Genomic DNA, 18,522 nt, shown 5'->3' on the forward strand with positions numbered 1-18,522 from the left:
CACTTACCCCTTGATGGTTCGTCAGGTAGTGGAGAGGAGCAAGATGCACCTCAAGGGAGTCATGGACGAGGTCAGGGTGGTGCACGTGGTGGACGAAGGGGTCAGTTGTGAAGACGTGGACGTCATCTCTCCAGAGATCAGCTCTGCTCCAATCCGAGCTCTCTTGCCTAGGGTTGAAGTCGGATAACTAAATTTCCATAATTTTCTTTTTGTCCAAATACTTAGTTAAGCTCTTGATATGTATGAAAGAGCTACTGCGTAGCTAATAGATAAAAGACCTGCTTTAATTTTTTGGTTCATTGTTCCTTTGAACTGCTCCTAACTTGAATTATCTAATTTTGAGAAAGACAATGGATGGCAGATAGAAATTCTGCTTCAATTTTTTGTAATCCTTTTTATATTAACATAATATGAAATCTCAGACTGCCCTTTACCGACCAAAACAAAAAAAGTAGCATATAAAGAAAAAGAGGTAGTTGAATGTAGAGAAAAAAACAAAATAAAGGTAATGATGACTAAGGAATACGATATAAAGAACAAGGCAAATAATTTGTTCATAGGATGTCTGCCGACAGTTTTGTACGTTTGCTGGCTGGACTTTCTGCTGTAAATGCTGATTCTCTTCCTCATATTGATTCAGTCACGAGACGGAATATTCATGCACTTCTTCTTCTTTTTCATCCCTACGATATGACGTCAAATAGTTCACACAGATTGTGGGCCGTTTCAGCTGTCACATGCAAACACAAGTATTTCAGGTTCTTGCAATTCTTTAATGTTCATTATACAAGGTAAGTATGAATGATTTATGAGTTAAATACCAAGCACTAATAATCTGTTACCTATGTTACGCAACTACTAGCTAACTAAAAATAACACACAGAATATCCTGTTACATATACAATCAATAAATCTGTTTCATACACAATCGGTGAACCTGCTACACAACCAATTAACCATAAAGAGAAGCAAAAAAAAAATCAATTGCAACGTCATATCTTAAATATAAAACTGCATGCAAGTAATAGCATATGAGTTGAACCCAGAGAAAGAAAACAGAACAGCTTCAATGATGACTTACGGTTATCTATCTCTTATAAATACCAAAAGAAACAAAGAGAAGAATTTGTCTATACAATGGCTATTTCGTGTGTGGGTTGCCTACTCTTTATTACATTTGTCATATGGCCTGGCCTCTCTGTTGTGCCTGCTGCTTCCCTCCCTCATGTTCATGGAGGACTGAGAAGGAATAGACATTCACTTTCTCTTCCTCCTCCTTCTTCTCCTCCCTCTGTAGAATATGATGTCAAATACTTCACACAGAATTTGGACCATTTCAGCTTCACTCCACACAGCTATGTCACATTTCAACAGAAGTATCTCATCAACTCAAAACACTGGGGTGGTGCTTCTTCCAATTCTCCCATCTTTGTTTATACAGGAAATGAAGGATATATTGAATGGTTTACTCAAAACACAGGCTTTATGTTTGACATTGCACCTGAATTCAAGGCCCTTCTCCTCTTCATTGAGGTATGTTCTGCTCTTATCTGCTCTACTTATTCCACTTCATTATTGATAGAAGAGCATAGTCATTAAATCTATAGAAACACAAAACAAAAACAAAAAAACATTAAAATCTATTAGATAAAAAGTGATCTATATCTTACTACCCATTACGAGAGAGAAAGATGCTAGTAAGTTGTGTATTTTTTATTTATTTGTGGATTTAGGTTTTAACAGTTAATTTTAAATTCTGATTTGTTTGGATAGTTTATTTAAAATCACGTTTTGTTTCCATAAAACCTATCTAATAACATGATTTCTGATAAATCACTCAAACAAAACAAAATTTAGAATGTGTCGTTTAAATCTGACAGAACGATATATATCAAGATTATAAAAAATGAAGAATTTTTTTTTTTAAATGTATATGACAGTGGAAATCTATCAGTTCTATTTTAGTTTGATTACCCAAAGATCTCACTATGGGTTTAAATTGATTTCAGCACCGTTACTATGGCGAATCAATGCCATACGGGAGTCAAGATGTAGCTTACAGCAATGCCACCACAATGGGCTGTCTGAGCTCCTCTCAAGCTTTAGCTGATTTTGCTGTATTGATTACAGATCTGAAAAAGAATTTAACAGCAGAAGATTCACCAGTAGTTGTGTTTGGAGGATCTTATGGTGGAAGTAAGTGTGTTCCAATAATTTTGTGTTGTGAATTTCAAAATGCAATGATGAAATCCTATTTATATGTTTATATATTAAATGGGTTTGCAGTGTTAGCGGCCTGGTTTAGACTGAAGTACCCACATATTGCAATTGGGGCATTGGCATCATCAGCTCCGATTTTGGCTTTTGATCTCATTGTACCTCCAGCTGGTTATGGCATCGTTGTCTCAAACGACTTCAGGGTATGAACAATTCTTCCCTTGTTATGTCCCATTTGTATTTCACCACATTTTTCACAGTTCATAAGATTGAAATCAAAAGATTTGTTAAGAAAACTCTGTATATAATTACTTCTTTCAATATAAATCATTACATTTTTTGGTCTGGGGATTGTTTTTCATTTTTGCTTTTGGGTTTTGGTAGAGTGAAATTGAAGGTAGAAATTAAAAGATTTGTTAAAAAGACTGTATATAATGAATTCTTTCAATATAAATCATTATATTAACTTGTGTTTTTTTGGTTTGAGGATTTGTTTTTCATTGGTCTTTTTGGGTTTTGTTAGAGTGAAAGTGAAAACTGCTACAATGTAATAAAAAAGTCATGGAAGATACTGGAAAAGATGTCATCAACTCCAAGTGGCAGAAGATCCATCAACGAATCTTTCAAACTCTGCAAGTAAAACCAGAAAATTTTTGTATAATATTGTCCAATATTTTTTCATTTTTTCTCATGAAAAATTGGTGGCATTGGTCCAGAGATAGTGACGTTGATGGTGTGGAAGGGTGGCTGAGTGGAACATACTTTGAAGCTGCAGAAGCAGATTATCCAACCCCTGCTAACTTTATTCAAAATTTGCCAGCCTATCCTATCAAACAAGTAATGAAAAGTCATATCCATTTCTCATCATGTTAGTCTTTATTGAAAAAATAAACTTGATATATGCACATGAATGGAGAAGCATATTCAAATCTAATAATGGTTTAAAAAAAAAAATAGATCAGAATAGATCGAAATGTTTATACACAAAAATCTTTTACAATTTGTTTTTATATTAACAACAACAAAACAAAATGTTACACATTAAAATCTTTTATAATTAATTAAATAACTACATTTTCATTATTTTACACTTGTTTGTATAGATGTGCAAGGCAATAGACAATCCATCTAGTGGGAACAATATCCTAAGCCGATTATATGGAGCAGCAAACATATTTTTTAACTATACAGGAAACATGAGCTGCTTTGATTTGGGAGCCAGTGATCCACATGGAGGGGATGGTTGGGATTTCCAGGTTCAATTTTTCATTTTTATTTAACTATATGATTGTTTGAAATGGTGCTTTTAGCAGTGTGTGTAAGTAAAGTGTTTCTTTGTTGGGGGTGTAGTATTGTACAGAGATGGTACAACCATTTGCAGATGATCCAGTAGAAAGTATGTTTCCCGAATCAACATTCAATTATACAGAAACCATGCAAAGTTGTAATGATACAAATGGTATTGAGCCAAGGCCACACTGGATCACCACTGAGTTTGGTGGTCATGTAAGTATAGTCTAATTGGAATGAACATATAATCATTTTAATAATATATCTCAATATAACTATTATGAGATTTTACTTTCCAATATTTTGAATCTCCTTTAAGATTTATATGAAGAAATTGTATGCAATACTCATATTTATGTGTATTGTAGAATATCAAGAGGGTTCTCAAGCGATTTGGAAGTAATATAATATTTTTCAACGGATTGAGAGATCCTTGGAGTAATGGAGGGTGAGATGACAATCCTATTTTATCTACGTTTTTGAATTAGAGGATACAAAATTATGTTTAATTTTTTATAATATATTGTTATGTCAATTTTTGAATTTATATTGCAGAGTATTAGAAGATATAAATAGAAGCATAGTAGCAATCATTGTTAAGAAAGGTATGTTTGAATTCAGTTTTATTTGTTTGACGAAAGAGTTCATGTTTTGCATTTTACCATTATAATCTTTATTTAAAATGAATGAATTGCAGGGGCACATCATGTAGATCTTAGATTTGCAACCAAGGAGGATCCAAAATGGCTTGTGCAAGTTCGAAAGAAGGAGATTCGCATAATCAAAAGATGGCTCATGCAATATTATAAGGACCTTCATGCAATTTGAATTTTTTGAATTTTTTGTTGAGTCGCAATAAAAAGCAATATAGTGTTTGTAATTTGATATCTTGTTCATAAGCTTCATCTCTTCTTATCAAAGGGTTTGCATTGTTTAAAGTAGAGTCAATAGGTGTCAATTATGTGTAATGTATCTCTTTACAACTATGAAAATATCTTACCTTTGTTTTGGGTGTTGATCACTGTATTATTCTTATATATTTGCCTTTGAAACTGATAGTTGTATTATTGTAATGGTTTTCTTTTTCTATACCCAACTCTTTTATGAACTGCTAATGTTTTTATTATAATTAGCAATATTCAATATAAACAAATAAAAAAATCCATTGCTTAAACTAAATTATACATCAATTCAATTGCAGTGTGCATCTACATGATATCCTAAACTTACTCCATTAAGTCATTAAATAGGTATTCATGTTGATATAAGATCACAAATTGAAGTCATTAAATGTGCAAATACCTGTTCATTTAAGTCTCTCCAACCAACGTAAGATAATAGAATTAAACAGTCAATAATCTTTAAAATAGGTGTCATTATCCTATCATTTTAATTGTTGTGCATCTTCAAACATGGTTCGAGATTATTTTCATATGTATGATGTATAAATTTAAACCAAGTCCAATCATACATGATCTTACAAAGATAAAAAAAATAAAATGTGTTTTTGTGATGTTTGTAATAAGGTTGGGGTTTTATGGAGGGGGCTTGCTAAAAAATAAAGCTGGAATTGCTGAGATTTTTTAGGAATATTTTAAAACTAGTCCCATGAATTTTGTTTTGCACTTCAGCTTAAAAATTTAAGTTCCTAAATTTAAGGATGCCATGCAAATCAACTCAAATTTAAACTACTAAATTTAACTCCTAAATTTAAATAAATTGATGGTAAATAAATTTAGTTTTTCTTCTAAAATTCGTATGATTGACAAATGGCATAATATATTCCTAAGGTGTGGGACAATTTCTAGCCCCACCCTATTTTTTTCAAGCCTCTATTTTTTAGGAAAAGATTACAAATAATCCCATAGCAAAAAAATATTTTTTCCATGAGACCACCTCTTCCTTAAAAATAGAGCTTAAGTCCCCTCTATGGGACCCCTCCCTAAGACCTCATTTGTCATTTGTCCAAGAGTTAGAGAGCACATTAGAGCTTTCTGTAGTTGAGTATGGATGGAAAAAAGCATAATCCCACCCTAATAAATTTATTCTATTTATAGAATTTTTGTTATTAAGTTTTATATAATATTATTTTTTTTATTTTAATATGTTAAAAAAATTATAGTCAATAATTAATTAAATGTAGTAGAGGAGAGGATTCATATTTGAGTATGTTAATTTTGCACCTCTCAAAATCTTACATGGCAATTTTTAATCACTTCCAATTGTTTATAGTAGCTTAATTGGCAAGTACCCTACTTATAACTATGTTTTAAGGTCCACACCATCAAATATGATGCCACATCAACATGCTTTTTGTTGAGGTATCCAGAAAGGCCTTCAAGTTAGACTGGTACTTATGCATTGTCATGTTCATTGCTTTTTTTATTTAAGAAATATATTTCATTCAATTATTAATACTCATGATCAACACTACCAAAATTTAAAGTCACAACTACAAGTGTTTTATTATTAGAAATAATGGACATTAAATCAACAAATGCTATCACAATTGTTGAAACATGCTCAACTATTGAATCCCCTCACCTAATAAATATTGATTGTTATAGTTATGTTAGTATAACAAGAATAATAATGGTCCAACTACTCCAAATTATATTTCAATTATTACTTGTATTCATGATATCAATCAAGTATTTTCTTATCAAGATTCTTACACACATACATGCATTAAATAAATATATAAATACTAAACAATAGTTATTAGCATAATATTTATACTATATATAATTGCAAAAGGATGTTACACATAAAATTTTATTTCAATTCAAAACAAAAAAGAGCCAATAAATGCTTAAAGGCATTTTTTAATCATAAAGATAATAGTAATTAGTATAATATTTAACAAAATAATTAGGGGGCCATGATTCATAATCTCCATTTGTCCCTTTTCATCAATGTCTTCATTACGGTGCCAAAAAGAAGATGCTTTCAAAGGAGTTTAAAAGAATATCAAGAAAGAAAGTAGGAGCTCCTTTTTTGAATTGTTTGGTCCAAGGGAGACTAGGTGATACGACTTTGCAACTAGGGTTTGCAACATTGTTGACGTGGGCGAGTTTTTAGGGGTCGACCCCTGCGAGTGGAGGAGGTGGTATTGGTAAGGCCTTCTCCACGTGGGTAAGCCCTCTTGCTTCATTATTCTCCTTTCTTTGTTTCTTCATTTCCTTCGTGCCGCTTTTGTTTTTATCGTTTTTCATTTTGTGCCCTCTCACCAAGGGCGCGTGTGAATTTATGAGCCACTATGGGCGACTCTTGGGGAGGACGAATAATCAATGCGGAGCGTCCGGAAGATGAGATGGGTGAGTTGTACAATGTTAACTCAAAATCATTCAGAGATGCCCTCATTGAAGAGGTCTTTTATGCACCATTGGATGCAAAGTTTGAACTGGTGAGTGACTCTGGGTCTGGTAACTATGACGGAGATGAAGGAAGAACTCTGTAAGCTCTCTAGCCCGCCCCTGGCTACATTGTCTCTCACTCCTAATAATTCCATGAACAAGGCTATCAATGTTGAGAAATCTAGGTTAAAAAATATTGCTATCTTTCTCATGGTGGTGGATGTAGAGAAATGCCCGACCTGTAAATTCTTGGATGAATAGATTAAGAATGTCTGGAATAAAAAATTAGGGTTTCATGTTTCTTTCTGCAGGATGATCCAAAGAGGTTTATTTGGTATTTTTTTTAGGGATGCTAAATCCCAAGCCACGGTTGTGTAGAGGCAATTCTGAACAATTGGCAAATGTACTTTCAGAGATCTCAATTAGACTCATGATGCGGTTAATGAGGAAATCCTTGCTCTCTTATGCCCTAGGTGGGTTGAAATTAAGAGCCTTGCTCTGATTTTATGGAATTTCATTCACCAGATTTTAGAACCCATTGGCAGGGTTATTAGGATTAACAACCCTCTTGCCTTTGTGCTGCATTTGGATGTGAGGGTTTTTATTTTGGTCAATCCCACCCTACAATTCCCGTGATTTATTGAAATTGCTCTTGATGCCGACCATATTACCTGCCTTCTCGAAACCCTTGGAGGCATCATTGCTTGTTTCCTCTGTAGACGCAAAGGACATATTAGGCGTAATTGCCCTATCTTGTCTACTACTAGGAAATCAGATAAAATTAAGGGTAGCCCGGTTGATGCTAATCTTATTGGCAAAATTGTTATTGAAGATTCATTTAAGGCCAATAGAGAGAGTTCTTCCCCTGCGCTCATGAGCAAGCTGGACTCCCTCAAAGAGGCTGTAAAAATGACTATCTTGGAGCCCACCTCGAAGCCGCCTGAATTTGATCATTCGGTTAAATTTGGGGAATTTACAGTTGAAGCTCCCCCATACTTGGCTGTTGATGAAGCCATCTCTCAATTAGGGGAATCAAACAAAATCCCCGCTCAATTCGAGTTGCCTAAGACTCACAAGACGAGGAATAAAAATGCCCAACAACTGGTTTTAGATAAGATTAAAAAATCTATTTGGGATAAACAACCCAAAGGATCAAAATCGGTCCCTATGGATGATGATTCTAATGCCCAGCCACCTGAGCTTAAGTATGCTAATAACAAGAAGGATTCCTTGGTTAAGTCGATTGTCCAAGGTTTTGAGGAGTAAGATCATGCAATCAATAAATTGGAGGGAAGTAGGGGAAGGAGCTCACCCCCAGGAACCAATAGGTCTATTAAGGTTACTAATAGGTTCGATTTGCTAGGAGATGAACATGTTGCTCCTTCAGTTGGTTTTGATGTTGTTGAGAGCAAAGATACAGATAATTCTCTTGCGTCCCACGTGGTTATTGAGAGTTATGGTAATAACTCCTTTAAGTCGATTGATGCGGAGGATAAATTGTATTTTCTTTGATATAGTTGTTGTTGACCCTATAGCTAGATCGTCCAATCCCCTAGACTCTCTCAAGCTTACCAACGATGGCGATTCAGATCCTGAAAGTCTTGAAGGATCCCTAGGAGTTAATGGGTTGGAGTCTGAGTTGGATATGGAGTGGAATTCTAATATCTCGATCTCTAGTGGGGAGGTCGAGAGAGGTGGTGTTTTTAGATGAAGGAGATCTTCGTGATAAGAAGAATAAGAAATCTTCTAAGAAGAGGAAGTCTCCCCATGCGAGGAGAAAGAGGGGGAGGTCTAAATGATCAAAAGGGAAAAATTATCCTCTTCCTAAGAAAATGGATTCTAATACCAATCTCCCTAAGCGCTTCAGTAGCTTCAAGACTGCCAAGAGTTTCGAATAAACTTATTGTTTAAATGATGAAGTGCATTTCATGGAATATTAGGGGGTTGGAATCCTCGTGCAAAAAACATGTCATCAAAATATTTCTTAACCTTCATAAAGATACATATATTGTAATGTTACAAGAGGTAAAGGCAGTTAGCTTTACCCTTGATGTTAATCTTAACTTCATCTAGAAGGATGCTTGTAAATGTACCACTAAGCATGAGAAAGAAATGTTGGTATTTTGGTATAGTTTTTTCATTGATATCAACACCTACTATCACTTATCAATTCTGGCACTTTGAAGAATTGAAAATGTTCACCAGCAAGTGACTTATGCACAGTCACCGGTATCTGGTACACCGGCAAGATATAATGTTCATCGACACTTGGAATAATATAGAAAATACCTGGTTATGTCGAAGACATCGTTTGGACACTCTGTTTTGGAGATTTGTTCATTGGCATATTCGTATTTGCATATTTGCTATTACCGGCAAATAGGTCCAGGTCATACACCGACAGGCTTATCTATTCCAGATTAGCATGGCATGATATGGAGATATTTTATTATTGTTGTAAATGCATCAAGCCGACATGTTGAATCGGTTATTGCATCGGATATTATTTTATTTGTAAATTGATTTTATTGTAATATCCTTTAGAGCCGACCTACTAAAATTGGTCTTAGGTTATGATATAAATGTAAGATCTTATTTGTAAGATCAAGTGTGTGTGGAATGCGAAGGAAGATATAATTTGGTATATGCGAGAATAAACAAAGCTTTACACACAGACACCATTTGAAGGTGAAGCAAGGTTTTTGTGAAGACAATCAGAACTACACCGGTACTGAATCCAGCATAGTAAGATGTTATTTTGAGCAGTACATCCTTATTGGATTTAACCATCCAATTGTAGTTAGTGTGACTCTTATTTGTGTTTGAGCAGTGAGCTCTAGGCACTTGGCCTTTCTGCATGTGCAAAACCTATTTGTATACACATACTATCTGCAGTAGTATCATCTAATTGTGGGTAAGGTTTCCCACCATGGTTTTTCCCCTTACAGGGTTTCCACGTACAAATATTGGTGTTAAGTATTGTGGATGTTATTGTGTTTCTATTTCATGCATGAATCTTTACCGGTACAGTAATTAACTGATAAAACTGTCTATCGGCAGAAAAGTTTGGTTTACCGGTATTAAGCATTAAAGTTGGTTAAGTTGTTTTGGTTTGAATTTATTTGACAACTGATTCACCTCCCCTCTGAATTGTCCCCGAGACCTAACAATTGGTATCAGAGCCTAGTCCTTTTTTTGCAGAAATTTAACAACTTGAGGAGATCCAATGTCTACTAACTATTTCAGGAAGGACAGTCCTAAACTTGATGGAACCAACTATGGCATATGAAAATTCAAAATGGAGACACATTTGAATTGCATTGGAAAGGACATCTGAGAAGTTACAAAGAATGACTATACTGCTCCTACTCCCGGTTAATTTAATCCACCTACCTTAGGAAAAGATGAGGAAAATGATAGCAAATCTAGAGAAACACTTTTGAGCGCATTATCAAATTAGCAAATCATGGGATTATCAGATAGATCAACTGCTAAAGCTATTTGGGATCACTTGGAAACATTGAATGAAGAAGATTCCACAGTCAAAATTGCAAAACTTGAAAGCTTCCGGGTGAGGTATGAAAATCTAAAAATGGAAGAAGATGAAAGGATTTCTGCTTTTATGGAAATAGTAAAATGAAATTGTTTTAGGTATTGAATGTTGTGGAGGAACCTTAAGTGAAGATGAAATTGTTTCAAAAGTTTTAAGAGGATTGCCACCGGCATATAAAATGAAGGTTACTACTATAAATGAATTAAGAGCAATACCTAATACATCAGTAACTAGGGATACATTGATTGGAAAACTTTCAGCTTTTGAAATTGAGGAATTTGGTCCCGTTGCTACTATAAAGACATATTTAGCTTTTAAGACATCAACATCATCTGCACCATCATTTGACAAATCTGATTGGAAAGTCTTTTATGCAAGAGAACTTGAAGAAAGAAGGAGAGAAAATGAAGAACTTGAAGCACTATTTACAAGAAAAATGCCTAAAGGTCCAATTGGAAGTAAATATGAAGGTAAAGAACCCTTTAAATGCTTTAACTGTAATAAGATTGGTCATATGGCTTTTAGATGCCTTGATAAACATGCTAGACTAAGAGAAGAAGTTAGGAGAACATACAAACCTAACCTTGAATATCAGAGATACAAATTTAAGAAGAATAAAGATAAATCTTGTTATCTTGCTGATGAAGGAGTCACTGATGATTCTGATGAAGATCCGACAGACAATGGATGGGTTTTTGTTGCTATAACAGAAGATCAACCAACACTTATTGTTCCATCGGTAGAGCAGGCCCTGGCAGCTAAAGTTAAAGTTAAGGATGAATGGATCATTGATTCAGGATGCTCACATGATATGACTGGTGATAAAAGCAAATTCTTGACTTTTCAAGAATATAATGGAGGTCTAGTAAGATTTGGAGATGACAAAGCTTGTTTAATCAAAGGTAAAGGTACAATATCTCTTGATGGTAAGCATAACACTGACAATGTTTACTATGTAAAAGGTTTAAAGCATAATCTTTTGAGTGTTGGTCAATTAGTTGAGAAAGGATTTCAATTACAATTCAAGAATGGAAAATGCAAAATTATGAACAGAACTGGTTTGAAAATTGCAACCGATAATCAAACTAGAGGTAATATCTTTCATTTGAATAACAGTGAAAAGACATGCTTGATTGCACATATCGATGAAAGTTGACTATGGCATAAGAGACTTTGTCATGTAAATTTTGATTGCATAGTAAAAATCAGTACTACTAAGGCAGTTAGAGATTTACCTAAGATTGTCAAACCTCACAATCCGATATGTAAGAAATGTCAACTTGGAAAACAAGTTAGAGCATCTTTTAAAAGTATTCCAGAAAAATCCAATAATGCTCTTGACTTAATTCACACCGATTTATGTGGTCTAGCTAGAACAAAAAGTTTACAAGGTGATAGATATTTCATGCTAATTATTGATGACTACTCTAGAATGTGTTGGGTCACTTTTCTTAAAGAAAAATCAGAAGCACTTGGGAAGTTCAAACTATTCAAAGCAATGGTAGAGAATGAAACTGATAAGAAAATCAAATGTCTGAGATTAGATCAAGGAGGGGAATTTACATCTAAGGAATTTAATGCATTATGTGAAGTGAATGGAATCAGAAGACAATTATTAGCACCCCAGACACCACAATAGAATGGAGTTGTTGAAAGAAAAAACAGAACCATCTTAGATGTAGCTAGAAGTATGTTATCTGAAGCAAATCTACCACATGTATATTGGAGAGAGGTAGTAAGCACAACGGTCTATACATTCAACAAAGTTCACATCAAAGGAGAAACCGATAAGACCCCTCATGAACTATGGTTTGGTATTACTCCTACTCTTAAATATTTTAGAATATTTGGAAGTAAATGCTATATTAGAAGAGATGAGTATATTGGCAAATTTGATCCTAGAAGTGATGAAAGAATATTTATTGGTTATTCATCTAAGAGCAAGGCATATAGACGTTTTAACAAAAGATTGCAGAAAATTGTTGAGAGTATAAATGTGAAAATACATGAACAATTCAGAATAACTTCAAGATATATAAACTCTGAACTGACAACATAGATTCTGACAAATGAATCTACATTGAACCTGTTGGCATTATGTGAACCGGTATGTGGACATAATGACATTGTATGTTGTCATTGATGTCAATATGTTGAAGAGGTATGAACCGACATATGTGAGAACCGGTATAACACCGTGAACCGACATTTGTGTTAAAGTGAAGTAGTGTGCTTGTTCAAGATTAACCGGCATATGGTTATGGGAACCAGCACATGGAAGCGTTGTATGACTACTGGTTGGTAGTCTCAACTTTAGGGTTTCCGATTGAAGTGCTTCAAGCCTGTATGGCTCAACTGGTGATCTTTGTGTAATGAGTAAGCAGTATAACAAAGAACAGATCGTGTTGCCACATCAGCCTTGTGCGCGTGAAGGATCTTGCATGAAGAAGACTATCCCTATCTACCTTGGGAATGTGCAAAGTTTGTAAATGGTGAAAACGCGTGATGGATTATCAGCCGCCAGGAAATCGGTGGATAATGAACGATGGAGAATGTCTTGAGATTTATTCAAGATCTGCTGCATTTAATATAGTATGATCAACGATAAGGATTGAACTGTTTGAATTCCTTAACCTAATAGGTCTAAGGTTTAGGGTTTATGTTACCAACCTGTCTGTTGTCCTATAAGGTCAATGTTGTGATTCTTTCAGAGGTTGTTGGCAAAAGCTATGTGTGAGTATCCAAGAGAAGGGATACGAGATCCTTGCTAGACCAGAGAAGAGAAGTGATACCTGCAGAGTGTAAGTGCAGAAGGTGAAGAGGATCTTAAGCGGATCTGCATTGGCATTGAGTGTTGTTACTAGATCATTGTAATACCTGTTGATCTCTAACCACCTCAACAGTTAGAAAATCCCCTAACAGGGTAGCCTTAACCGACTTGCTGTAAATCCCTTAACAGGGTAACTCAAAGTTACTGAGATCTGGAAAGCTAGAGAGCTCTGGAAATCCTTTAGCTATTGAGTTCTTGAAATCCTCTAACAAGGTACCCTTAACCGGGTATTGTAGCCATCCCTTAACCGGGTGATCTCTAACAGGATCGGTTCCTAGCAGAACCTTTTGTAATGTCTTTAACCGGACAAGGTTTCTAACAGAACAGACTTCCAAAGAGTTCAACAACAAGCTTGTGGGTATTCATCCCCATCGTGGTTTTTCCTAGTTGGGTTTCCACGTAAAAAATATGTGTGTCATGTGTGATGCTTTTATCTTGTAATGCTTTGTTATTACCTGTTAAGCATATGATGGTTTTGTGTTTTATGCCTGTCAATAAAACATGTTGAACTAGCTGTTGTGAAGATATGATGATAGATTACCTGTTCATACATAAGGGTGAAATGGCAGTGTAGTTCTGAGTTGAGTGGAAAGCTAAGTGAGTAACTGGTTTATGATTGTTTTAAGTTGTTCTGGGTTTTACTGGTTGCACTCTGTTTCAAACCGGTGTCACTGTTTGCCAGTCATTTGGAGTAATTGTTGTTGAACCGGTTTAGGACTGTATTTTGTCTATACTAATTCACCCCCCCCTCTCAGTACCAGTTTGGTACTATTTTCTCATCATTGAGTTATCAATTGGTATCAGAGCATCCTCCAGGTCCTCTGTGTTGTAAGCTTAATTGCTTGAGGTAAAGATCCCAGTCAAATGATGAAGAGGGAAGGTCCAAAGTTTAACAGGGAAAATTTTGGTATATGGAAAGATAGGATGAAGATATTTATCAGAAGCATGGGTGCTCAACACTGGAGTTATGTTGAGAATGTCTATGTTGTCCCTACCGGTACTCTCACCGATGACCAAAAGAGAGAGATACAAGAAAATGGGCAAGTCATGGAAGCCCTTATTAGTAGTCTATCTAACATTGAGTTTATTGATGTTCAGGACAAGGTAAATCTCAAAGAGGTATGAGATGCTCTTAAAAATATCTATGGTGGTGATGAACATGTAAAACAGGCTAAGGAAGAAAGCCCGAGAGGGAAGTTTGAAGATATGCAGATGGTTGAAGGTGAGACCATTCAGTAGTATTGAATAACAATCAAAATAGTTGTTGGAGAAATCAAGAGTGCAAGTGGTAAAATAGAAGATTCCACTGTGGTAAGCAAAGTCCTGAGATCCCTATTGTCGGTCTATGCAATAAGGGTTGCTGCTATTCAGGAGTTGAGATCAATAGACAAGACTAAGGTATCCTTGGACTCCATCATAGCCAAGTTGATAGCCTATGAGCTAAATAGTTTTGATGGCAGTGTTCAAAAGACTGAATTAGCTTTTAAAGCTTCTACTGTACCATCCAAGAAAGGAAAAGAAGCAAGCATTAGTGGTGAACCAAGACAGAGTAGAGTAATGAATGATGAGGAGTTTCTGATGGAATTTGAAGCTCTACTTGCCAGGAAGCTTCCTTAAAGGAACCGGTAAATATAAAGGTAAGCTACCTTTGAAATGCTTTTCTTGTAACTGGACAGGACATATTGCTATAAACTGTCCTAATGGCGATAACATGGACAAATCAAAAAGGTTCAGGAAATTCAAAGGAGGAAACCAGAGAAACTGTTTTGTGGCAGTTGATGAAGGTGTCATAGATGAGGAATCAGAGGATGAAGAAAATGAAGATATTGTGTTTGTTGCTGTCAAAGAAGATGTGTCAGACAAGAAGGCTCTTGTCTCCCGGTTTGATAATTCCAATGAGTGGATCACTGACAGTGGCTATTCTCACTATATGATTGGTGACCAGAGCAAGTTTCTATCCTTGGAGGAGTATGATGGAGGTGTGGTTCGCTTTGGCAATGATACACCATGCATGGTCAAAAGTAGAGGGTCCATCTCTCTGAATGGAAAGAGTAGTGCTGATAATGTGTACTGGGTTGATGGTCTCAGACACAACCTTTTGAGTGTTGCCCAGTTGAATGATAGTGGCCTCACTCTGGAATTCAAGAATGGAATTTGCATAATCAAGGGAAAAGATGGTGAATTGGTGGCCACTGACATGCAGACCAAAGGTAACCTATTTCATCTGAATGCAAATATAAGTACGTCTTATGGCTAAGTTTGATGATAGCTGGATATGGCATAGGAGACTCTACCATGTAAACTTTGATAACATTGTGAAGGCTAGTAAGATCAAGGCAGTTAGAGGGTTGCTGGTGCTAAGCAAACCGGATAATACCTTGTGCAGAGAGTGTCAATTGGGGAAAATGTCTTCTTCAACCTTTAAAGGTAAATCTTTTACTGCTGATAACTTGTTTGATCTTGTGCATATTGATTTGTGTGGTCCTATGAAAACTAGAAGTGTGCAGGGTGATAGGTACTTCATGATTCTCACTAATGACTGCTCAAGAATGATGTGGGTCACATTCTTGAAAGACAAGTCTGAAGCCTTTGTGAAGTTCAAAGCTTTCAGAGCATTAGTGGAGAAGGAAAGCGGTAAAAGGATCAAGTGTCTCAGAACTGATCAAGGAGGGGAATTCACTTCTGGTGAATTCAACAAGTATTGTGAAGAATTTGGCATCAAGAGGCAACTGTCTGCCCCCTGGACTCCACAACAGAATGGCCTAACAGAGAGGAATAACCAGACTATGGTTGAAGCAGCTAGAACCATGTTGATTCAAGGAAATGTAGCTCACACCTTTTGGAGAGAAGCGGTGAGCATTGCAGTCTACACAATGAACCGGATACTCATCAAGAAAGGTAAAGACAAAACTCCTTATGAGTATTGGACCGGTAAGACACCTGTGGTTAGCTACTTTAGGGTATTTGGTAGCAAATGTTACATCAAGAGGAGTGAACATCTGGGCAAATTTGAAGCTAAATGCGATGAGAGAATATTCTTAGGATATTCCATCAAGAGTAAAGCTCTCAAGTGTTACAACAATAGGACTCAGAGAATTATGCAAAGTATCAATGTAAGAGTTGATGAATCCTCTGAGAAAACTGAGGAAACCGGCAGTGAGCAAGCTGTAAATGAACCGGTTGCAACCTTCTGGGAACCGGTTGTTAGTCAACCAAGTACTAGTAACAGTGTTCCTGAACCGGTGAATACTGATACTGATAAAGATGAGGATGAAGAGGAAAAGCAAGAAGAACCAGTCAAGACCATTCCTCGATATGTCAAGCTGAATCATGATCCTAAGAAGATCATAGGAGATAAGGATGCAGGAATCCTTACAAGAAGAAAGATCAGAGAAAACTCATGTATGATCTCTGAATTTGAGCCTAAATCATTCAAGGAGGCTCATAAAGATGAAGACTGGATCAAGGCAATGGAAGAGGAACTTGACCAGATAGAGAAAAATGGTACATGGTCCTTGGTACCCAGACCAGAACATAAAAATATCATTGGCACCAAATGGGTGTTCAAAAACAAGCTAAATGAGGATGGCATAGTGATTAGGAATAAAGCCAGATTGGTGTGCAAAGGATATTCTCAAGAAGAAGGAGAAGACTATGGAGAAACCTTTGCTCCTATAGCTAGATTGGAAGGAGTTCGTATGCTTCTTGCATATGCAGCTTTTAAAGGCTTCAAAGTATATCAAATGGATGTAAAATCTGCATTTCTAAATGGTGTACTTGAAGATGAGGTGTATATTGAGCAACCAGATGGGTTTGCCCTATCTGAAGACAGTGACGGTATGTAGGCTACATAAAGCCTTATATGGTCTAAAGCAAGCACCTAGGGCATGGTATGAGTGCCTTCATTCCCATCTTGTGAAGATTGGATTTGAGAGTGTAAAGCGAAAAAATCGAACCCTAGTCGTTCTACCCTCCCCAACTCCAAGGAGAGAGAAAGGGAGAGTCACTAGGGTTGATGGTTTTCACTTAGGAAGGACTTTACATTCAAAAGAGGGGTTGAAACCCATAAGATCCAATCCCACGTAATGCAAGATTGGATTCTATATGAGTTTCAAGGGTTAAGACATCAAGGATACCCTCTTTTGTAAAGAAATGTAGATAGAATGATTGAACTAGGAATGCATGTAAAGTAGAAAAGATTCACTTATAAACAGAGATAGGAATATAGGATGAAGCTGCGGACCTAGAATTAGTAGTAAAATGTCGAGACGGTGCTATTCTGCAAATTTGAGCGAAAGTTGACGAGACGATGGCGCCCGGCGTGCACACGGTCCTCCGAAAAATTCGCAAAACGAAGGTGGATCTATTCGTCTCTGCACAAGGATTCCAGATCTTCAATTACAGCGGCGTACCTGCAACCTACACACAGAAAAGAGAGGACGATTGGGGGGTTAGGGATGAGGGGTTTGCCTTTAGGTCAAACTCCGGTTTTGGAATTAACCAAGAAATGAGAATGCTGTAAATGTAAATGTTTGTAATGTAAACAAGTACTGATACCTTGTTGTAAGAATGTTTGTATTCTTACATGCGAAGGTGTAATGTATGTAGTATGTTGTGTGTTGTATGTGATCTCCTCTTCAATGGTTGAATCATTGTCTTGAATGCAACACTTAGCCTTGAATGGAGACTTAGAATGATCAATTGCTTGAAGGAATGCTTGAATGCTTGAATGTTTGAATGTTTGAATATCGTTTCCGCCTTTTTTCCATCTTTTTTAAAATGGGAGAGGAAATATAGTTTATATACTTGTCAATTAGGGCTGATAGACTGATTTTCCCGACCTTAGGCCGACCAGGAAACATTATTTTCCAATTTGCAAACATAAAGACCCAAGACCCAAAAGAGACCGGGCCCAAAAAATAGGGCCAGGGACCAGGGCACTGGGCGTCATGGTCTTGGGGGACCAGGGTGCTGGGTGCCCTAGTCCAGAAGGACCAGGGCGCTGGGCGCCATGGTCCCACCTCCAGGGACAGCAGGGTGTAAGGAGGATCAGGCTAGGGTGTAGAAAAATGCAGTTTTTGATGTCATGAACAAGTTTCGGGGTCTCCATTCAGGTTCCGTGTTGCATCGCCATCATGAAGACCAAAATGCAGTCGAAATTGCAAGTGTCGCAATTTTAGGACGCTACATTTAGCCCCCACTTTAGCGGGAGTATAAGCGTACGCTCATACTTCCGGTAAAGTACAAGGAAACAACATTGAAAAGCTTTCACCACG

At 36.4% G+C, this 18,522-nt stretch overlaps 1 protein-coding gene across 2 annotated transcripts; it reads left to right on the forward strand.

Annotated features, from left to right (window-relative positions):
• The first annotated feature begins 1,116 nt into the window (after positions 1-1,116).
• LOC131041215 (uncharacterized) lies at positions 1,117-4,528 on the forward strand. Of its 2 annotated transcripts, XM_057974229.2 has the most exons (10): positions 1,122-1,533; positions 2,010-2,196; positions 2,287-2,420; positions 2,741-2,853; positions 2,934-3,054; positions 3,321-3,473; positions 3,568-3,723; positions 3,876-3,955; positions 4,063-4,112; positions 4,205-4,528. In XM_057974229.2, exons 1-10 carry the CDS (start codon positions 1,138-1,140, stop codon positions 4,333-4,335), a joined length of 1,521 nt encoding a protein of 506 aa, XP_057830212.2. In that variant the 5' UTR covers positions 1,122-1,137; the 3' UTR covers positions 4,336-4,528. The 2 variants fall into 2 exon arrangements, with proteins under 2 accessions (XP_057830211.2, XP_057830212.2); XM_057974228.2 differs by having other exon boundaries at positions 1,117-1,533; positions 2,010-2,420.
• The last annotated feature ends 13,994 nt before the right edge of the window (positions 4,529-18,522 follow it).

Source organism: Cryptomeria japonica, chromosome 3 (genome assembly GCF_030272615.1).
Source record: "Cryptomeria japonica chromosome 3, Sugi_1.0, whole genome shotgun sequence".
Taxonomy (NCBI): domain Eukaryota; kingdom Viridiplantae; phylum Streptophyta; class Pinopsida; order Cupressales; family Cupressaceae; genus Cryptomeria; species Cryptomeria japonica.